General features: G+C 40.1%; 3 protein-coding genes across 5 annotated transcripts in view; all 3 read left to right on the top strand.

Moving 5' to 3' along the window:
* Positions 1-4,320, top strand: part of ddah1 (dimethylarginine dimethylaminohydrolase 1) — a 135,735-nt gene extending 131,415 nt beyond the window's left edge. For all 3 annotated transcript variants that reach the window (XM_067445414.1, XM_067445413.1, XM_067445415.1), the window contains exon 6: positions 4,065-4,320. In XM_067445414.1, coding sequence (XP_067301515.1) covers positions 4,065-4,181 — 117 coding nt within the window. In that variant the 3' untranslated portion in view covers positions 4,182-4,320. The remainder of the gene's footprint in view (positions 1-4,064) is intronic.
* A 5,312-nt stretch (positions 4,321-9,632) lies between these two features.
* Positions 9,633-16,048, top strand: c6h1orf52 (chromosome 6 C1orf52 homolog). The gene is made up of 3 exons (XM_067445424.1): positions 9,633-10,124; positions 10,708-10,909; positions 15,085-16,048. The coding sequence occupies exons 1-3, from the start codon at positions 9,846-9,848 to the stop codon at positions 15,234-15,236; spliced, it is 633 nt and encodes a 210-aa protein (XP_067301525.1). The 5' UTR covers positions 9,633-9,845; the 3' UTR covers positions 15,237-16,048.
* Positions 16,049-17,516: 1,468 nt separating this feature from the next.
* syde2 (synapse defective 1, Rho GTPase, homolog 2 (C. elegans)) overlaps positions 17,517-23,576 on the top strand; it is a 78,614-nt gene continuing 72,554 nt past the window's right edge. Inside the window, exons 1-2 of the mRNA XM_067445338.1 lie at positions 17,517-17,656; positions 22,417-22,483. The gene's annotated coding sequence lies outside the window, so the exon portion shown is untranslated. The remainder of the gene's footprint in view (positions 17,657-22,416; positions 22,484-23,576) is intronic.

Genomic DNA, 23,576 nt, shown 5'->3' on the forward strand with positions numbered 1-23,576 from the left:
CTGAGAGCAAGACTGATATTTACTGAACGCAGACCGAACCTCGCAAAAGACTTTTAAAAATGCCGGTTGAAATAAAATGCTGCGTGAGCTCAACCAATCAGCACGTTCAGCGCCCAAGTCCCGCCCTCGAAAGTTCCTGAACTTTGAAAAAGTACTACCTAGCGAGCAGGGCCGTTTGGAGGGGGAAATATTTACCCGGAACTTCATTTAGACCCTGCGGTCGAAACACACCGAGTACCACCCAAAGTTCCTGCGGTGGAAACGGGGCTTAAATGACCGGTGAAGTGAATAACACTGATGATCTCTTCCTCACGGCTCCTGTTAGTGGGTGGGATATATTAGGCAGCAAGTGAACATTTAGTCCTCAGAGTTGATGTGTGTGAAGCAGGAGAAATGGGCAAGCGTAAGGATTTGAGCGAGTTTGGCCAGATTGTGACGGCTAGACGACTGGGTCAAAGCATCTCCAAAACTGCAGCTCTTGTGGGCTGTTCCCGGTCTGCAGTGGTCAGTATCTATCAAAAGTGCTCCAAGAGGACCAGTGGAGAACCGGCCACAGGGTCATGGGCGGCCAAGGCTCATTGATGCACGTGGGGAGCGAAGGCTGGCCCGTGGGGTCCGATCAAACACACGAGCTACTGGAGCTCAAACTGCTCCACAAGTTAATGCTGTTTTTTTTAATATCTCCTTTCATACTATTTTCTACTTAATTAAAACTATAATAACGAACTGTAATATTTACCTAGTGTTTTTTTATGCGAACGCAGTTTTACGTGATTTTTACCACAGGGGTGAAGCACAAAGCTTTTAAAGGAATTAAATTTGCAGCATCGCAGCCATGAAAACCGGCTCTGGACTCCTGCCGAATGAGGGAGGGAGGCTGAGCACAATTTAAGATTTGCCAGCTTTTTAATTCTGTTTTGCAATCTGGTCATCCGATATTTCGATTTCCGTGAATTTTAACAATAGGCCTAACGTTAGTTCTTTTTATCCCACGGGACATCTCGTTTCTTCACTCGCGGCGCACTCATTTTTGCAGGGAATTATAAACGTTTCTTCCTTTCGTTTGCTTAAGTCTTTTACACCCGTTCACATCTTACTGTGGTAAAGTAGAAAAACACTGTAGGACGAAAAATGATTTAACACAGTTTGTGCTTGTTAGACTTGAGGCGCGTCAAGTTTATTTGAATAGCGCAGTTCACGTGCACCCAGCGGTTTTACTTTCGCTTTCTCTAGCAGTGAATAATCAAACATAGCCTAAATGTGTTGACCCTGTGGAAGATAAAATTCTCTCTTCAGACGTTTTACAACATCAGGAGAAAACATAAAGACGAAGATATTCGAGGCGTCTATCCAGCTCGTGTCCCACATTTATCTCAAAGCGCCGGCATGACGCATCTTTGCAGGACAATAGGTTATAAAACAATATTTTTTAAACAAATATTTTATTTTCTTATATTCTTAAGATTACCATTATTTGCTTATAATAATTTAAATGTTTTACAGGCTGTAGGCTATGTGCTGTTTCACTGACGGAAAATAAACACGCATGCAAATGGATGTTTGCGCTATATATGTATATCTGGAATACAGTACAGTATTTAAAATAGCATATATGCATTAGTTATACCTGTTGCACGTCTTTTTTTCTTTTCTTTTTATATAACGGGTTTAAAAGCAGTTTACCGCTGAACCGCGGGAATTTCTCGCTTTTCAACCGCGGTAAAAAAAAAAAAATCCATACCGTTCGAGCCCGTACGGCTGGGTGAAAATTGACAGTGATGAGCGCTGCGTTTTACTCAAAGCTGAACATTCTTCAACTCTCGGAGACTAGTAACTAACGCTGATGCTCCAGGCGCTCTAAAAACGCTGAGCTTCTTATGCAAACGATTGAAAACGCCAGCCAGCAGCGTGAAAAACCGCTTTGGTGGACACATGGCCTTAGTACTAACCAGTGTTGCCACAGTTACTTTGAAAAGGTAATCTGATTACTCATTACTCCTTTAAAAAGTAACTTCGTTAATTTACAGATTACTTGATTTTAAAAGTAACTAAGTAAGATTACAAGTTACTTTATTAGTTACATTCAGCAGTTTCTGACAACACCGCTGATTGAAATCTTGTTTCTTGTTTCCGTCCGAAACAGAAATAAGATTATTTCTCACCCCGTTGGCAGATCATTTTGCCTGTTTTAAGCAAAAACTCACTTTATTTAGATTTAATTATCAACAAAACAAGAACAAATATCTCATGTCATTTTACTTATCTAGTAAATGCATCTTGATTTAAGAATTTTTAGATATTTGGGCTGGAAACAAGACAAAAAATACTAAATAAGAAGAGCATTTTGTGCAGGGAACTGATCTCAGGCCAGAGGAAGAGCTCGGCAGAGAGAGCTGGAGGACTCTTAGGAAAACACGGATGGGCTTCTGGAGATCCTCCATAAAATGACACAATTCTTTATGAGGCTTCTTTCAGATGGTGTAATGTCTTGAGTTTAACACAGCTGCGCGTTCCTGGAGATGTACGACACCAAACCCAATCACAACACCGACTCGTGTTTATTTCTCCAGTTTAACTTCAACCAAACACATCTACAACATCTCAAGCGTTTAGGGAATATTCCAGGTGCACTGCGTTTCAGTAAAATGCAGAAAACTGTTTGTGAAATAATATATCATTTATATTTATCTATAAAAACTGTAACTTTTATTCGTTAATTTATTTAACACTATATTGGATTTATATTTATTAAAGTACAGTATTTTTATATTGCTATGTTTGGTATATTTATATTTATCATATGAATTACAGCAAATAAACCCCATAAACATTCTGAAAATTCAAAAAATAAATACAATTATAAGATTATTTATTAATAAACAGAACATATATTAATAAACATTTATTGCATATATATGTATGTGTATATATATATATATATATATACACACACACACACACACACACACACACACACACACATTTCAACTCATTTTATATGAATAAATGGAAGTAAATATTTGAAACAGCAGTTACACTAAAAGCACAAAATATATTTAACTATATGAATTATTCATTAATGCGGCAAAAAAAAATTTGTTTAATAATAATAATAATAATTTATTTCATTCTATTCTGTTAACTATAATATTTCACATTCATATAATTTATGTATTTCTATATAAATATTTCAGATTTATGAAAATATGTTTATTATAATTTTAATATCATTATTTATTGTGTGCGTGCGTGCGTGTGTGTGTGTGTGTGTGTGTGTGTGTGTATAAAATTTTGATTTAGAAAATGTCTAATATATTTATTTAGAAAATAAGACAATATGTGCTCAGAAAAGTTGTATTCAGTGATAAGTTTATATTTATTAAAGCATTTATATTAAAGCTTTGTTTACAGAATCATACACTGATCAGGCATAACATTATGACCTAATGTTGTGTTGGTCCCCCTTTTGCTGCCAAAACGGCCCAGACCCGTCGAGGCATGGACTCCTAGACAATAGCATTAACTTGTGGAGCAGTTTGAGCTCCAGTAGCTCGTCTGTTTGATCGGACCCCACGGGCCAGCCTTCGCTCCCCACGTGCATCAATGAGCCTTGGCCGCCCATGACCCTGTGGCCGGTTCTCCACTGGTCCTTCCTTGGAGCACTTTTGATAGATACTGACCACTGCAGACCGGGAACAGCCCACAAGAGCTGCAGTTTTGGAGATGCTCTGACCCAGTCGTCTAGCCGTCACAATCTGGCCAAACTCGCTCAAATCCTTACGCTTGCCCATTTCTCCTGCTCCACACACATCAACTCTGAGGACTAAATGTTCACTTGCTGCCTAATATATCCCACCCACTAACAGGAGCCGTGATGAAGAGATCATCAGTGTTATTCAACTGTCAGCTGATCAGTCTGATTTAAAGAATTACACACATTGGAGCATTTATTGGTTAATATGATAAGCGTAACAGCAGGTTTGGAATTTGATGTGTGTGTGTGTGTGTGTGTGTGTTTGTTTGTGTGTTTGTGTGTGTTTGTGTGTGTGTGTGTCCTCCTGCAGGTGTTTGAGAAGCTGAAGGATCACATGCTCATCCCAGTGTCCAATCAGGAGAAAGTAAAGGTGGACGGCGCTCTGACCTGCTGCTCGGTGCTCGTCTGCAAGAACAACAGCGCCTGAAACAGGCCGACGCCATTCACACTCACTGTAGATACGAGGAGCTGACGTTTTCTACTAGTTTTTCAACAACATAGATATGAAAACATAATTTCAAACCTGCTGTTATTCAATTTTTCTAACTAAAGTACATTTAATTTGATTAACTCTCTTTAGAATGTCTGTTTAATCGACCACCGAGTGAGTGAGTGAGTGTGTGTGTGTATGTGTGTGTGCGTGCGTGCGTGCGTGCGTGCGTGCGTGCGTGCGTGCGTGCGTGCGTGCGTGCGTGTGTGTGAGTGAGTGTGTGAGTGAGTGTGTGAGTGAGTGTGTGTAAGCGATTGAGCGTGTGAGTGTGCGAGCGAGTAAGCGTGTGTGTCTGTGTCAGTGAGTTAAAACTAGATCAGTCTAATTTGCCTGATTAAAAAATCCACTCATCTAAACCTCAGACCTCAAAGTGTCTCTGTAAACTGCTTAAATCACTCCGAAATCACTGAGCCACACAGATGACAAAGCATTGCATTCATAAACAAGTTTATATATAGAGCATTAGAGCTGTATTTCCAGCGCTCTTTACAAGGCGCACTGCACGATGTGATGAAACAAGCCATAGTGAAGTGCTTTTACTGAGTAAATGAAGCAACAAAAACACTGAAGTGAAGAAGTCAACCATTGCATTGTGGGATACCATATTGCAGTTATTCCATGGAGATATAAAGTACTAAGCCATAACCTTCACTTGCATTACTTCAACTGTAAAAACGATCCGGGGCAATGACTTCTGGGTAATGTAAGGTGAAGGAGCAAGCACTGTACTATGATTTGGGACGCTTGTTCTAATCATGTAAACATTTCAGGATGGACATAAACGTGACAACAGGGAATGTTCTGGTAACGTTATAAACAAATGGTAACGTTAGTAGAACGTTTGTTCAAAGTTTTTTGGGCTTTAATAACGTTCTCAAAACGTTTGCACAAAAACATTACTAAACAGTGGGCTATTCAGTGTTCATTCATTTTTTGTTTTTTTAAGTCACGAGTTGTTTCAGAACGTTCAAAGAACATTCAAACGTAACGTTACCTTAATGTTTAGAATGATACAAATATCGTTTCCATAATATTTGCGAAACATATTTTTGTTCGCTGCTGAGACCGATTTTATGGTGCACTCAAGTCATGTCGAAAAGATACGGGATTTTCTTAAAGCACCGATTTATGGGCGTGTCAGCGAGAAACCTAGCCTGACAAGCCTGACCCACAACAAGATGTTTGGTCTGGAAACTCTCCATTGACAGCTCAATCTGAGGGGCGGATAAACGGTTGTCTTTCAAACTCCCTCTGCACGCGATAGGATAGCGCTACACCAACCAGAGCAACGAAGGTGAAGCAGAGCTCGCTGACTGATTAAACATTCGCCGTATCCGGTCGGCTAAACTCCGAACACATCTTCCCTTTTTCAGAATGACTTCAGTGCCGTTCTTTTTCCTTTTCTCAGAGAAAAGCTTAACTCAAGTCTTCCAGAGTCGCGGTCAAAGTTGATTCGACAGACCGCCGCCGTTCGCCAGTTTCTGTGTTTACTAGAAGCACGCAAACGCAACTCGGCCGTTGTCATTATGGCCCCGCCCACCGACTCTATACACGATGTGATTGGCCCATCCAGATTGTGAGGAATACAGCTCAGATAGGTATTGAGAGTTCCTAGACGACACTTGCGGGCAGATTAAATTTGCTCCCGCTAGGGTGCGTCTAGATTTCTAGGCTACGAGAAACGTGCCGGAACACCACAATATTTAACCATGACATTGTCAGGCTTTATTATTTACTGCAAAAGTAGCTATGCGAATTCCCTGCACAAAATAGATTATCATAACGATAACATGTACCATGGCTTCACGAATTAATACAAATGTTAAAAATCAAAACACACCTAATAGGCATTTGTTCTTCATTTTCTGGAAGTAGTGGTAGTTAAAAGAATGTCCATCGCCATGTTCCTCGATGAACGTGACTTGAACGCAGCTGACGTTGGAAACACGATCAACTTCCCAGTACAAACTTCCCAGAAGGACTTACACTGCCTTCACGTGCTATCGGAGGTTTCCTACTTCCCACAGAAGTCGGGATTACGAGCTTGTTGTGTTCAGGCGCTTTGTTGTCGCAAAGAATGGAGGACACCAGGTTCATACTTTTGTGCGTCTTTGGAAAAGGTTATTTTAACACTATAACCATTTCAGTCATTTCCTAAAATGGTAATAGTTTTCAGCCCTACATGATCCTATTGTATAGCTACTTTTACCACATTACGCAACTGCGATTTTCGATGTGTTTAAAATACACAATATGCTTCAAATGATTATTAGCCTAATTTATGTAAATATGTACTACTTTAAATACAAGACAATGAAACTGTTGCGGGAAAAACAAACAAAAAAATCACCTGCCACAGAAATTCGTCTCCCATCCACAATTTTAAACGGTTGTGCCACGGCCATCTTGGGAACTTTTGGGTATCAAAATTATTTCCGAACTTCCCAGTGGTAAACACAACATCTGAGGGCGTTCATGAGCAATTTTTACCTCAGGAAATCGTATTTACGATCATTCCGATAGCACGTGAAGGCAGCATTAACTTATTTGAACAGTTTAGTCTGATTTGGATCGTACGGGTTCAGGTTTCCTTGACCCTCTCCTGTAAGTATGTTTTCATGCTCTGATATATTAAATACACCAGAGGTAAAGAGTTATTGTGTTTCTGCTGGAATTTTATGTGCGTGACAATTAGCTACGTTTAGCCCGTTGTTTACGTCGTGTTTTTGGACTCGCCGAACTGAAGAGATACATTTAGACTGTCTTAATTCATCAGTTTATTTCTCCTGCTGAAGAGGTTTAAAGCCTAGAGACACGGGCCAGCGCCCATCAAACTGGATTTACAGTTGAATTAATAACACTTCGACGTCGACGACCGTTAAACACTTTGCCGCCTTTATTAAAATTTAAATACTCCTCGACGATGTCTCATTCTTTATCTCCTGGAGGCATTGCAAAATACGCTAAGGTTATTTCTCTGCCAGAAAAGACACTTGTAAAATATATTCTGACGTTATCTCAGCCGGTCGTAATAACGATTCCAACTAAAAGTGAATGATATCACCATCATAAAAAAAGCGTAGTTTACTAGTTCAGATAGTAATATTGCTCATCCAGAAAGAATCCCGCGCGAACTCCTGTTCAACTCCCCGTTACCATCTGCTGAAATCTGTCATCGTCCTAAAAAGAAACCATCTCTTATCATTTCAAACACACACACACACACACGTTTGTTTTTGTGAAATATGGGGACATTAGGTGTAATTCCATAGGTTTTTATACTGTACAAAACGTATTTTCTATCCCCCGCCCTACACTGCCCCTAAACCTATCCAACACACACACACACACACACACACACACACACACACACAGCTCCTAAACCTACCCATCACAGGAAACATTCTGCATTTTTACTTTCTCATAAAAACTCCTCCTGTGTGATTTATAAGCCTTTTGAAAAGTGGGGACATGGGTAATGTCCTCATATTTCACCCTCTCCTGTAATACCTGTGTCATACCCATGGCATTACACACATTTGTGTCCTGATATTTCACAAAAACATGCACACACACACACACAATCATGCTTTTTTTTTTTTTTTACCTTTTGTCAAAAAAGTTAAAATTACAACTTTCATACTAGATTAAAAAGTCAAAAATATGATTACTATTGGCCTAATTGACTTTATATCAAAATTACGATTTTTTTTTTTTAGTCACTTTGACTCAGTAGGCCATGTCATCATTTTGAATTTGTCATAATTTTCGTCTCATAATTATGACTTAAGTGTGTCATAATTTTTACTTTTCTGTCATTTATGACAAATTGAAATTTACATACTAGGTCACAATTATTGCATACTAGTTTAAAATACAACAATACGAGCTTAAAATTCAAAATTACGGTTGCTATAATTGTCTCTTTATATCATAATTATGATGTGAAGTCATAAATTCAAAGTTTTATCAATTTTGGCTTAGTACGTCATAATTTTCCTTGTTATGTCACTCAGACTTAGGATGTTGTCATTTTGGCTTTTCAAGTCATTTTCATCTCATAATTATGACTTTGTGTGTCATTTTGACTCTTCATCTCAGAAATAGGACTCTTTGTCATATTTATGATTTGCAAAGCATAGTTTTTGTTTCTCATGTGGTTGGAGTGGTCTTCCACAGAAATCTATCCAAAAGAAGACAGTGGGAGTCTGTCATATTAGTTTTCTGGACTAGCCCGTCAGTAAGTTTTGTTTTGTTTGGGAGTGTTTGATAGATTTGACTCAGGACTTTTGTGAGACTTTTATGTGCCATGAGCCCTTTAACACTGTGCTTTTGTAATGGTTTTGTTAGGTTTGTTAAATAAAGCAGCTTGTGAATGAATGTGTGTCGTGTGTTTTGTTGCAGATGTGGAGATGGTCACCATCTGCTGCTCATTTCTTTCCACTGCAGGATAAAACCGGATAAAACCAAAGTACGGACAGAATCAAAATATAGCATTGAACTAGATAAAAACTTTAGACAAACTTTAGTTAGCTTGAAAAAGCCTTGACAGAAAGTTTGAAATAGATTTAAAAATTTGAAGTTTTAGTTTGGTAGTTTTGATGCTATTATGGGTGGTTGCCATGTTCTGGGATAGATAGATAGATAGATAGATAGATAGATAGATAGATAGATAGATAGATAGATAGATAGATAGATAGATAGATAGATAGATAGATAGATAGATAGATAGATAGATAGATAGATAGATAGATAGATAGATAGATAGATAGATAGATAGATAGATAGATAGATAGATAGATAGATAGATAGATAGATAGATAGATAGATAGATAGATAGATAGATAGATAGATAGAATGGACTTTTAAGTGCGTCTCAGTGGATTACAAATAGTACATATAGAATGGCAGCTAATGCGGTCTAATGAGCTTCTCCAACTGTCAAAATTTGAATTTTGACAGTTGGTGTTTGAACAGTCTTGGCTCATTTGAATACAGTAAAGCCTATGGGAGATTTGATCGTCTTTTTTAGGAAAACCATAAGTCAGACTAGTATGAAAAGATATAGCAAAAGTCTAAAGATGTAGCTTGAAAAGTCTCGGAGGAGCATTTAGAAATGTTGGAGTCTTAATAATAATTTTTTAAAAACATCTATCGAGTTCTGAAGATAACCACGAGTTCTTCTTAAAGACATTACATTTGAAGTGTTGTCAGTGTTACATAGCCTATATTTTGATAGCTAGATAGAAAGATTATTTTAAAATGCCTTTTTCCAGTAATCACAAACGGCTGTGATTGGTCAAGCGCTGTGAAATGTAACTGGTAACACGTGACAAACAATTTACATCAACCGCGATCTGAATCCAGATACTTGATTTTGAAAATACATTGTTAAATTGAAACATGATCACGGTCTGTTTTCTCTTATTTTTGTGATTGAATTCTGTGCTCCTTTTATTCTGTGTACAACACCGCCCCGCGTTTACATCATCAGCGCGCGCCGAGTTCAACATGGCGGCCGTTGTTTAGTTGTTATTGATCTGCGGTTCCGAATAAACCCTAAATCATTGAATCCGACGGGCTTTCGCATCTTCATCCACCATGAGCGATGAGAAGAAACCCGAGGGCCGTAATTTCTTCATGGGTTATGATGACCTGAGCGACAGCAGCAGTGATTCGGACAGTCATGAGTCTAGTAAGAAGAGCCGTGTCGAAGCGGAACCGTCCGGTTCAACCGACGCGCAGAGCCGCAAACGAGCCGCCGAACCGCTGCCGAAACCCGACGATCTGTTCCGATCCGTCAGCAAACCCGCGTTCCTCTACAACCCGCTGAATAAAGTCATCGACTGGGACAGAAGAACCGTCAAAGCGCCAGAAGAGGTCAGTCTGACACTCAGTATCATTACATTATATTAAAGGTGTCTTTTAAGATATTTATATTGACATTATATTGTGCTAATTAACTGAACATTAATTTAATTTATTCGCCCTTTAAATTTCTCTTGATCAGACGTCACTGACGTCATCACCGACTATATATACAATGTTTATTATTTTAGGAAAATATCACATTAATAAATGTCGATGGGCAAAAAAATATACCTAATTTTATACAATTTAAGTTTGAGCTTTGTCGGTATCTTGCATCCTTCGAGGGTGTAAGGAACACTCAGGCAAAAAACATCAGATTAATGCGATTATTAAATAATATTAAAACAAAGTTATAAAATATTAATAAAGTAAATTAATATATAATTTAGTGCTGTCAAATTGATTAATTGCATCAAAGTATTTAATAAAAAATAATGTAATTTATGGTGTTATTCCTGAATAATTCCAGGAATCGGCGCTTTACAAACATTTGTTGTTTGCCGTAACATTTGGCCACTTGAGTGAGATCTTTCAATCTGATTTAATTGGGAAGCCTCTTGTCGTTTAACGGTAAAACTCTGGAATGTTTCAGCCGCCGAAGGAGTTTAAGATGTGGAAGAACAACGCCGTTCCTCCGCCACAGACGTACGTGACGGAGGAGAAGAAGAAAGGAGCTCCAGATGGGATGGACATGGCCATCAAATGGTCCAATGTGTACGAGGACAACGGAGACGACGCCCCTCAGCGAGCCCACTTCCTGCCTGAGGGGGAGGAGCCACAGGAGCCGGACTCTGGTAACCACAACGTCTATATATCTATCCATCCTTCTATCTGTCCGTCTATCCATCCATCTATCTGTTCGTCTATCCATCCATCTATCGGTCCGTCTATCCATCCATCCATCCATCTATCGGTCCGTCTATCCATCCATCTATCGGTCTGTCTATCTATCATCCATCTATCGGTCCGTCTATCTATCATCCATCTATCGGTCCGTCTATCCATCCATCTATCGGTCCGTCTATCCATCCATCTATCGGTCCGTCTATCTATCATCCATCTATCGGTCCGTCTATCTATCATCCATCTATCGGTCCGTCTATCTATCATCCATCTATCGGTCCGTCTATCTGTCCGTCTATCGGTCCGTCTATCTATCATCCATCTATCGGTCCGTCTATCTATCATCCATCTATCGGTCCGTCTATCGGTCCGTCCATCTATACTTCCATCTATCTGTCCGTCTATCCATCCATCTATCGGTCCGTCTATCCATCCATCTATCGGTCCGTCTATCTATCATCCATCTATCGGTCTGTCTATCGGTCCGTCCATCTATACTTCCATCTATCTGTCCGTCTATCCATCCATCTATCGGTCCGTCTATCTATCATCCATCTATCGGTCCGTCTATCGGTCCGTCCATCTATACTTCCATCTATCTGTCCGTCTATCCATCCATCTATCGGTCCGTCTATCCATCCATCTATCGGTCCGTCTATCTATCATCCATCTATCGGTCCGTCTATCTATCATCCATCTATCGGTCCGTCTATCCATCCATCTATCGGTCCGTCTATCTATCATCCATCTATCGGTCCGTCTATCTATCATCCATCTATCGGTCCGTCTATCGGTCCGTCCATCTATACTTCCATCTATCTGTCCGTCTATCCATCCATCTATCGGTCCGTCTATCCATCCATCTATCGGTCCGTCTATCTATCATCCATCTATCGGTCTGTCTATCCATCCATCTATCGGTCCGTCCATCTATCCATCCATCTATCTGTCTGTCTATCCATCCATCTATCGGTCCGTCTATCTATCATCCATCTATCGGTCCGTCTATCTATCATCCATCTATCGGTCCGTCTATCTATCATCCATCTATCGGTCCGTCTATCTATCATCCATCTATCGGTCCGTCTATCTATCCATCCATCTATCGGTCCGTCCATCTATACTTCCATCTATCTGTCCGTCTATCCATCCATCTATCGGTCCGTCTATCTATCATCCATCTATCGGTCCGTCTATCCATCCATCTATCGGTCCGTCTATCCATCCATCTATCTGTCCGTCTATCTATCCATCTATCGGTCCGTCTATCCATCCATCTATCGGTCCGTCTATCTATCATCCATCTATCGGTCCGTCTATCTATCATCCATCTATCGGTCCGTCCATCTATCCATCCATCTATCGGTCCGTCCATCTATCCATCCATCTATCGGTCTGTCCATCTATCCATCCATCTATCGGTCCGTCCATCTATCCATCCATCTATCGGTCCGTCCATCTATCCATCCATCTATCTGTCCGTCTATCCATCCATCTATCGGTCCGTCCATCTATCCATCCATCTATCGGTCCGTCTATCTATCATCCATCTATCGTGCCATCTATCCATCCATCCATCTATCTGTCCGTCTATCCATCCATCTATCGGTCCGTCCATCTATCGGTCCGTCTATCTATCATCCATCTATCGGTCCGTCTATCTATCATCCATCTATCGGTCCATCTAGCCATCCATCTATCTGTCCGTCTATCCATCCATCTATCGGTCCGTCCATCTATCCATCCATCTATCGGTCTGTCTATCCATCCATCTATCGGTCCGTCTATCTATCATCCATCTATCGGTCCGTCCATCTATCCATCCATCTATCGGTCCGTCTATCTATCATCCATCTATCGGTCCGTCCATCTATCCATCCATCTATCGGTCCGTCCATCTATCCATCCATCTATCGGTCTGTCCATCTATCCATCCATTTATCGGTCCGTCCATCTATCCATCCATCTATCGGTCCGTCCATCTATCCATCCATCTATCTGTCCTTCTATCCATCCATCTATCGGTCCGTCCATCTATCCATCCATCTATCGGTCCGTCTATCTATCATCCATCTATCGTGCCGTCTATCCATCCATCCATCTATCTGTCCGTCTAGCCATCCATCTATCGGTCCGTCCATCTATCCATCCATCTATCGGTCTGTCTATCATTCATCCATCTATCGGTCCGTCTATCTATCATCCATCTATCGGTCCATCTAGCCATCCATCTATCTGTCCGTCTATCCATCCATCTATCGGTCCGTCCATCTATCCATCCATCTATCGGTCTGTCTATCCATCCAACTATCGGTCCGTCCATCTATCCATCCATCTATCGGTCCGTCCGTCTATCCATCCATCTATCGGTCCGTCCGTCTATCCATCCATCTATCGGTCTGTCTATCCATCCATCTATCGGTCCGTCCGTCTATCCATCTATCGGTCCGTCCATATATCCATCCATCTATCGGTCCGTCCATCTATCCATCCATCTATCGGTCCGTCCATCTATCCATCCATCTATCGGTCCGTCCATCTATCCTTCCATCTATCGGTCCGTCTATCCATCCATCTATCGGTCCGTCTATCTATCATCCATCTATCGGTCCGTCTGTCTATCATCCATCTATCGGTCCGTCTGTCTATCATCCATCTATCGGTCCGTCTATCTATCATCCATCTATCGGTCCCTCTATCTATCATCCATCTATCTGTCCGTCTATCCATCCATCTATCGGTCCGTCTATCCATCCATCCATCTATCGGTCCGTCTATCCATCCATCCATCTATCGGTCCGTCTATCCATCCATCTATCGGTCCGTCTATCTATCATCCATCTATCGGTCCGTCTATCTATCATCCATCTATCGGTCCGTCTATCTATCATCCATCTATCTGTCCATCTATCCATCTATCTATTCATCCATCTATATCTATCCATCCATCCATCTTTATCTCTTCATCCATCTATATCTATCCATCTATCTATATCATCCATCCATCTATATCTGTCATCCATTATCCATCCATCTATATCTATCATCCATCTATCTGACATCCATTATCCATCCATCTATATCTCTCTATCCCTTCATCTATATCTCTCTATCCATCCATCTATATCTCTCTATCCATCCATCATCTATATCCATCGTTTATATCATCCATCCATCATCTATATATCCATCTATCTATATCTGTCATCCATCCATCTTTATCATCCATCTATATATCATCCATCTATCTGTCATCCATTATCCATCCATCTATATCTCTATCCATCCATCCATCTATATCTCTATCCATCCATCCATCTATATCTATCCTCCATCCCATCCACCCATCTATCTATATCTATCCTCCATCCATCTATATCATCCATCCATCATCTATATATATCATCCATCCATCTATATCTATCATCCATATATCCGTCATCCATTATCCATCCATCTATATCTCTCTATCCATCAATCTATATCTATAATCCATCCATCTATATATATCATCCATCTATCTGTCATCCATCCATCTATATCCATCCATATCTCTCATCCGTCATCCATATCTCTCATTTATCCACCCACCCATCCATCCATATCTCTCATCCATCCATCTATATCTCTCCATCCATCTATATCTCTCCATCCATCTTTCTATATCTCTCATCCATCCATCCATATCTCTCATCCATCCATATCTCTCATCCATCCATCTGTATCTCTCCATCAATCTATATCTCTCCATCCATCCATCTATATCTCCATCCATCCATATCTCTCCATCCATTCATCTATATCTCCATCCATCCATATCTCTCATCCATATCTCTCATCCATCCATCCATATCTCTCATCCATCCATTTATATCTCTCCATCCATTCATCTATATCTCCGTCCATCCATATCTCTCCATCCATCTATCTATATCTCCATTCATCTATATGTATCTACCTATCCATCTATCTACTTTCATTCATCCATCCATCTATATCTACTATCCATCCATCCATCTGTCTATATCTATCCATCATGTATTTAACCGTTCATCCGTCTGTCTATCTGGCATGTATTTATCCATCAATCCATCTATTAAAGTGTGTGTCATCTTTATCCCCTCAGATGAGGATGAAGCGCTGAAGAAGTCTGCTAAGAGACGTCACGTGGAAACCTTTCAGCAGAAGGAGAAGAGGAAGCGGGACATCGGGCAGGCCACGTCAGATAAGAACTTTGTGGAGGAGGAGAAGCGGATCCTCCGGCAGTGTGTCGACTGAGCTTATTTTAATCTGTCCCTGTCAGGATCGGCCTGTGGAGGAAACCTAGAGTCTGGGACGTGTAAATGTGTGGCGGTGTGTGAAGGGCCATTCCGGACCGCTTGCTTTAAAGGGTCAGTTCACCCAAAAATGAAATGTCTGTCATTAGCTCCTCCCCCTAATGTCGTTCCACACCCGTAAGACCTCCGTTCATCTTCACACACAGTTTAAGATATTTTATATTTAGTCCGAGAGCGTATGCAAGTGTATGCACACTATACTGTCCATGTCCAGAAAGGGAATAAAAACATCATCACAGTAGTCCATATGAGACATCAGTGGGTTAATTAGAGTCTCTTGAAGCATCCAAAATACATTTGGGTCCAAAAATAACAAAAACTACGACTTTATTCAGCATTGGCTTCTCTTCCGGGATTGTGTTCAATCCTCAAATAAAGATTAGAATGGTTATGAATCAGCGTATTGATTCATGATTCTGATCATTGGATCATTCGGACATTGGCGATCCGAATCATGAATCAATACGCTGATTATAATCAATTACGCTAAATATAAAATATCTTAAACTGTGTGTGAAGATGAACGGAGGTCTTACGGGTGTGGAACGACATTAGGGGGAGGAGTTAATGACAGACAGTTCATTTTTGGCTGAACTAACCCTTTAATGATGTGTTCGTGTTTTGGTCGTCAGTGTATTTTCCTCTGTACATTTCTAGCTTGTAAAGAACATTCGCCATTGGTTATTTTGGTTTGATGCTTCTATGTTTCCAATGATTTGTAGCTTCTCAAATGGATAAAATCCTTCTCTCTGAGTCTCTGTTTGTGTATTTCTTGTGTGTGTGTGTGTGTGTGTGTGTGTGTGTGTGTGTGTGTGTGTGAGTGAGAGAGAGAGAGAGAGTGTGTAAAAGCGAGTGTGTGTGTGTGTGAGAGTAAGTGTGTGATGGGTAGGTTTAGGGTTAGTGTGTGTGTGTGTGTGTGTGTCTGTGAGGGTGAGTGTTTGAGAATCTGATTGGTAGGTTTAGGGTTAGTGGGTGTGCGTGTGCGTGTGCAAGAGCGTGTGTGAGAGAGAGAGAGCGTAAAAGCGAGTGTGTGTGAGAGTAAGTGCGTGTGATGAGTAGGTTTAGGGTTTGTGTGTGTGTGTGTGTGAGATGGGTAGGGTGTGTGAGAGGGTGTGTAAGAGCGAGTGTGTCTGTTAGAGAGTGTGTGTGTGTGAGAGGGAGAGTGTAAAAGCGAGTGAGTGTAAGTGTGTGTGATGGGTAGGTTTAGGGTTAGTGTGTGTGTGTCTGTGAGAGAGTGTGTGAGAATCTGATTGGTAGGTTTAGGGTTAGTGGGTGTGTGTAAGAGCGTGTGTGTGTGAGAGAGAGAGAGAGAGTAAAAGCGAGTGTGTCTGAGAATAAGTGCGCGTGATGGGTAGGGTGTGTGAGAGGGTGTGTAAGAGCGAGTGTGTCTGTTAGAGAGTGTGTGTGTGTGTGTGAGAGAGAGTGTAAAAGCGAGTGAGTGTAAGTGTGTGTGATGGGTAGGTTTAGGGTTAGTGTGTGTGTGTCTTTGAGAGAGTGTGTGAGAATCTGATTGGTAGGTTTAGGGTTAGTGGGTGTGTGTAAGAGCGTGTGTGTGTGTGAGAGAGAGAGAGAGTAAAAGCGAGTGTGTCTGAGAATAAGTGCGTGTGATGGGTAGGTTTAGGGTGGTTAGTTAGTGTGTGTGTGTGTGTGTGTGAGAGAGAGAGAGAAAGAGAGTGTGTAATATGGGTAGGTTTAGGGTTTGTGTGTGATGGCTATATTTAGGACGTGTTTGTACTGATGTTATACTGTCACTAGGCGGCGACACCGAATAAGATTTGATCTTAATAGCATGCAGAAATGTCTTGTGATATAATGGTAATACCGAGATTTTCGACCTTGCACAGCCATGGTATTCTTTAATGAAAGTGACTGTGTATCATTCAGTATTATTAGCACCAGCGTTCTACCACAGTGATGTTTGAAGCAATTTAATAATTTAATTCCTTTATTTAACCAGGTAAGTCAGCTGAGAGCAGGTTCTCATTTACACTAATGACGACCTGGCCAAGAGGCAGCATAAGAAGCAGGTAAAATACAGTAAAAACATACAATAATACAAAAATACAGCGATAAACATACATACTAGTAGAGTGTAGAAGTATGATTAAAAAGCAAAAAGCAAGACAAACGAAAAAACAAGGGACGTATAACGTGCGTCCAACTTGCTGCCATTTTGGATTGCTTTTGGAAGTCAGTAAATGATATAAACTGCTGAAGGCCGTCTCGCTCTGGCTCTGCAGCTGGATCTGTTTTCCCTCAGCCTGAAGGATGAAAAAAAGTGTCCGTAATTTTCCCCCTCGGAGCCTAAAATGATCAGAGGGATTCCAGGCAGTTCTGTCGTCTCCTGTGGACTTAAAACAGGTAAATATGCAGATGATAAAATTCCAGCGTGCAGGTATGTGCCCGGCCTTGTCTCAAACCCCTCCATTTCTTCATCTTCACGCCTGAGTGAACATCAGGAGATTCCAGCGGCTTGTTTTGATGCTGAAGTTTTATATTTTTCAGGACCAGAACAAACTTTTTATATATAGGGGTGAATTCAGGGTGATTGGGACACTTTTTCCAAGTCATCTCAATGGCGAAACGTGTCCCAGTCATCCTGAAATCACCCTATCATTAACAGAGATGGACAGTAACTCAGCACATTTACTCGAGTACTGTACTTTAGTTCACTTTTTGAGTATCTGTACTTTACTTGAGTATTAATTGTTTCTTGAAACTTTGACTCTAACTTCACTACATTTGAAAGACAAATATCGTCCTTTTTACTCCACTACATTTCTATCAAGGTCCTCGAAGTCGAAAGTCGTTTCTGTCGCAGCTTTGAAAGTCAGGGGATGATTTTTTTCTTCTTTGAAAGTTTTTTTGTTGCTGTTGTTGCAGACAGACTGTCAGTAATCGCTCTTATTGGGTCATGTAAAGTTTCCCAGCATTGTTTGAACAATGATCAGTTCATAGCAAAATGGAAGAAGACGGTTCCTCAGCGCAGTGTGTGTACTCATAGCCATACTTTGAAAGTATGTTTCAGTTTTTAAAAAATCAAGATTATTTTAGTTGGCATACACTTGATGCATGTCTTATAAAATGTTACAAACTTAAACGCCTGGGAGAAAGAGAAGAGTAAAGTTGTAAGAATATCAGATGTGTATCAGTGTATTGGATCCGTGCATTCGGCCTTAAAGTGACAGCAGCTTTATAAAGAGCTTTGTAACTTTTCTACAAGTATTTAAATGAGTTTAAGTTAGTCGTATGCTAGTGTGTCAGATGGAGCGTCACTGACTGGCTTAAACCATGATGGCATAATGTGCATTTATACAACTATAATACAATAATGCAGCGACATAAAAAAGGAAATTTACTTTTGATACTTCAGTACTTTTGAAAACAAATACTTCTGTGCTTTTACTCCAGTAAAAATCTGTTTTTACAACTTTCACTCGTAACAGAGTAATATTTGACCAGCAGTACTTTTACTTTTACTCAAGTAATAGAGTTGTGTATTTTGTCCTTCTCTGGTCATTAAGGGCCAAGCAGCTAATGTGTATCCGTTAGTCTTCTTCTCCTCTGGAAGTCTATGGTAGAACCATGGTAAAAGTTGTGAAATCTGGCACACTGATAGAGTATAGTTCGAACATAAACCATAGCGATTTTGGAGTCTCTAACCCAAACCCGCTAGCGCCACCAACTGTCCGATAACTTTTGAACTGTAAAGTCTAAAAACATTTTTTTTCCTTGTGAATCCTTGGCTCATTACGACTTGATTACAGTTCAGTCATGAAGATTGAATCAGATCATCCTCAGACCTTGCTGGCAAAAGTATTGAATTCAAGTCAATTTGTCAAACCGTTTTTGTTTAACGTGAGGACGAATTCTACTAACGACTCTCCATAATGGATGTGAGGCTATATCTCTGCAGCGCTTCAGAGAATTCTGACCAAAATTGGTGTGTGTCGTGACAAACATGACCTGAGGGTACCTGCACAGTTTCAGCACAGCGCCATCTAGTGGTCAGGAGATACACAGATTTTTTTAATTTCTTCGCTTATAACTTCTAAACCATTTGACCAAAAATATCACAAAAACTATTAAAAAAATTGTCGTCCAACTCTGACCACACCAGATCAATTTAGTGTCAGTGCCACCTATTGTTCAAAATTAATAAGCATTTATGTCACATCACTAGTGATTGTATGTTTTGGCTTTCGACCGTTTTGCTGAAAAGCGTCTCCAAATGTCCCCTATTGTTATTGGTAGTTTTCATAATTATTATTCCTCCTCAGTGAGAGTCAATTGTTGCCCTATGAAAAGAACATAGGATGATGATGAAATTTGGCAATTGAATTAAAGTCAATTCGTCAAATCATTCTCGTTTAAGGTGAGGACAAGTTCTACGAAAAACAAGGCAAAATGGATGTGAGGCTATATCTCTGCAACGGTTCAGTGTATTCTGACCAAAATTGGTGTGTGTCGTAACAATCATGACCTGAGGGTACCTGCACAGTTTCGGCACAGCGCCATCTAGTGGTCAGGAGATACGCAGATTAAAAAAATGTACGTTTAATCTCAATCTCATTTATTTATAAAGCACTTTCAAAATAACAACATTAGCCAAAGTGCTGTACAAACTTCTGAATAGTTTGACCTAAGATCTTACAAAAATTTGTCGCCTAACACTGACCACACCAGATCAATTTGGTGTCAGCGCCACCTATGGTTCAAAAGTAATAATAGATTATGTCACATCACTAGTGATTGTATGTTTTGGCTTTCGACCGTTTTGCTGAAAAACGTCTCCAAATGTTTTACTCATTGCTGGAGTTGGTCTGATGCTCAATGCCTTGATATTTCGCTCCTCATTCTTCTTCTGTGGTGATCAGTTTCTGCTAGCGGTTATATTTTGAGATGTTTGCTCCCTATAGTAATTGTTCTTATTATTATTCCTCCTCAAAGCGAGTCAATGGCAGCCCTATGAAAAGAACATGGGAAAATGAGGAAATTTGGCACAATTGTAGAGATGGTAATGAATAGTAATCTGACCCAATTTGGAGTCTGTAGGAGCAACTCTATAGCACCACCACCAGTTCAAAAAAATCAAATGGCTATAACTTTTGAACCCTTTGTTCTAGAAAAATTAATCTTGTTACGCCGGATTCCTCTCGTCATCCTGATCACATTCAACATATTACTTTAGGACTCCCGTCACATTTTCTTTTCTGCTGTTTCTGCTCTTCTGGCTCTGCGCTGCTGGTGTGTTTGCTGACGGTGATATTTGGTAAATGATTGACCGTGTAGATGTGAACCGCGAGCACAGGCGCATATGAACACAACGCTTTGCTCTCTTCTAGACCACAAACATGCATCCATTAAGGCTGACCTAAATTCCACTGCGTTCAGTTACGTCTTATGAGCTTTACAAAACCCGAGAGGGAACAAACTTGACTTGTAGTTCATGGAAAATTGGTGGAAATGTTTGGATCGTGTATCGGTCTTTTATGGCGATGCATGCCCTTCATACATATTCATATTTGCCGTGTCTGTATTATGATTGGCCGGCTAACAGTACGTGTATTCATGCAGGACAGATCCGTCGTCAGGGTGATTGAGAGGCGAGTGTCATGACTGTCCCGTTACCATAGTGATGATGAGAAACAGGAAATGGTGGCCTGCAGCGGACGAGCATAGACTGGTGTCTTTATATCTGCCTAATTACTAATATAACTTTATTCGTGGGGAATATGTGTGTGTGTGTGTGTGTGTGTGTGTGTGTGCACGCATGTAAAATAAATATAAAAAATAAAATAATAAAAAATAAACATGTTTACTAACTTATTATTAAGTTAATAAAAATTTTAATCTCATTTTAAGTTATTGTTTATATATATATATATATATATATATATATATATATATATATATATATATATATATATATATATCATTTATTTATTTTTTATTTGTATTGCACTTTACATTTGGAACAAATGCCATATCTCATAATCTATATATAGTAAATGTTAAATCTATTCAAATTATTTTAAATTATTTATATATTTTAGTTTTATATGGATAGATAGATACATATCTTAATCAAATTATATATTTTTTATACGTATTATTAAAATGTATATTTTGCCAATGTTATTTGATTAGTTAGTAAAAATAAGTATTTGAATAATTCATTTTAAATTATTGTTAATATATGTATGTTTGTGTGGTGTGTGTGTGTATTATATATATATTTTTTTAATTTATTTTTTTAAATGTGCTTGTTGTTCTTTAACATTTTTAAAGGCAAATTAAATTGATAACAGTGTTCACCTTACATAATAAACTTTTATAAATTTAACATCATTAAGTAAACGGCACATATTATTATTATGTAACAGTGACAAATTCAAATGGTTTGTATTTACTCGAAGAAATTGTGCCAGTTTTACTTGAATTTTTTTGTTCATAAAAATAAAATGTTATTTGTAAAAATTGCTCAGTATAGTTGTGTGCAACCACTGACCACATATTTTTTAAGTAAATTCAACAAGTGTACACACTTGTTGTAATGTCGCTGTCCGTGTAGAAGAGGAAGGTCGATGGACAGACAGGTTTCGGGAAACATCAGTCCTGTGACCCTGTGGTCGTTCTCTAAAGCTGTGGTCATCCGAGGGCTAATTTACGTCCTGAGAAAAGGGGCACGGATCAACCCCATAAATTGTGTTGCTGGGGTGTGAGAGAGGCAGAGACGGGAACAATGAGGAGGGAGTCGCAGAGACAGCTGGAGCTCAACACAGCCGGAGAAACAGATGCTCCTCACACACACACACACACACGTTTGTTTTTGTGAAATGTGGGGACATTCCATAGGCGTAATTGTTTTTATACTGTACAAACCGTATTTTCTATCCCCTTACACTGCCCCTAAACCTACCCATCACACACACACACACACACACACACAGAGGCTGAGGGTCTCATACACTTTTGCCTTAGAGTGAATGGATTACTAGTGCGAGTGCACTAAACATTAAACCTGTTTATTTTCTGTCTTGAACGTATTACAAATCAGTAACACACAGACACACACACACATACAATAATATGTCACTTGCATCCTCCTTGTTTTTCAGAACTTGTGTTTCCGCTGCAGGCTGTGACATGAGCACAGATGCTCCGACAAGAGAGGCACGCGCTGATGTAAGTTTGTTTGTGTGTGTGTGTGTGTGAGAGAGAGAGAGAGAGAGAGAGAGAGAGAGAGAGAGAGAGAGAGAGAAGTGTGTGTGTGTCTGTGTGTGTGTATATATATATGAGAGAGAGTGTGTGTATGTGTATGAGAGAGAGCGAGTGTGTGTGTGTGAGAGAGAGAGAAGAGAGTGTGTGTGTGTGTGTGTGTGTGTGTCTGTGTGTGAAACATTTTGGGAGTGTGTGTGTGTGTGTGTGTGAGAGAGAGAGAGCGAGCGAGCGAGCGAGCGAGCGTGCGTGCGTGTGTGTGTGTGTGTGTGTGTGTGTGTGTGTGTGTGTGTGTGCGAGAGAGAGAAAGAGAGAGAGAGTATGTGTGTGAGTATGAGAATGCAAGTGTGTGTGTGTGTGTGTGTGTGTGCGCACAGATGTGTGTGTGTGTGTATGAGTGTGTGAATGTGTGTGTGTGCGTGTGTGTGTGTGAGAGAGAGAGAGAGAGAGAGCGCGAGTGAGTGTGTGTGTGTGTGCGAGAGAGAGAAAGAGAGAGAGTATGTGTGTGAGTATGAGAATGCAAGTGTGTGTGTGTGTGTGTGAGTGTGTGCGCACAGATGTGTGTGTGTGTGTGTATGAGTGTGTGAATGTGTGTGTGTGTGCGCGTGTGTTTGTGTTTGTGAGCCTGTTCATGCGGTTTATGAGGACATATCAAATGTCCTCATAATTCAAATGGCCTTAAAAACATACTAAATGATGTTTTTTTTGAGAAAGTAAAAATGCAGAATGTTTCCTGTGATGGGTAGGTTTAGGTGTGTGTGTGTGTGTGTGTGTGTGTGTGTGTGTGTGTGTGTGTATGAGGGGGCTTTCAGTTTATTTCCGATAAATGTCGCTGATTTCATAACTGTAGGTCTAATCTTTCTCCTCAATCTGCCGTTGCAAAATATTTTGTTTTTTTTCAATGCACAGAATGCGACCCCAGTGCATGATGGGACAGGCAGGGTCAGGGTTCGAGATCTCCAGATTTAGCTGACACAATGACAGAACAGAGAGAGCGAAAAAAAGAAGAGCTGGAGTTGGAATAACATCCTTTAATGAACAGAAACGATCTGTGAACAGT

The sequence above is a fragment of the Pseudorasbora parva genome, chromosome 6 (genome assembly GCF_024679245.1).
Source record: "Pseudorasbora parva isolate DD20220531a chromosome 6, ASM2467924v1, whole genome shotgun sequence".
Taxonomy (NCBI): Eukaryota; Metazoa; Chordata; class Actinopteri; order Cypriniformes; family Gobionidae; genus Pseudorasbora; species Pseudorasbora parva.

What these genes read in the sequence shown, in the direction of transcription:
- c6h1orf52 (XM_067445424.1), top strand. Translation starts at nt 9,846, where the DNA reads ATGAGCGATGAGAAGAAACCCGAGGGCCGTAATTTCTTCATGGGTTAT. An exon ending in CCGTCAAAGCGCCAGAAGAG is followed by an intron (nt 10,125 to 10,707) that starts GTCAGTCTGACA and finishes GGAATGTTTCAG; the next exon opens with CCGCCGAAGGAGTTTAAGAT. An exon ending in GCCACAGGAGCCGGACTCTG is followed by an intron (nt 10,910 to 15,084) that starts GTAACCACAACG and finishes TTATCCCCTCAG; the next exon opens with ATGAGGATGAAGCGCTGAAG.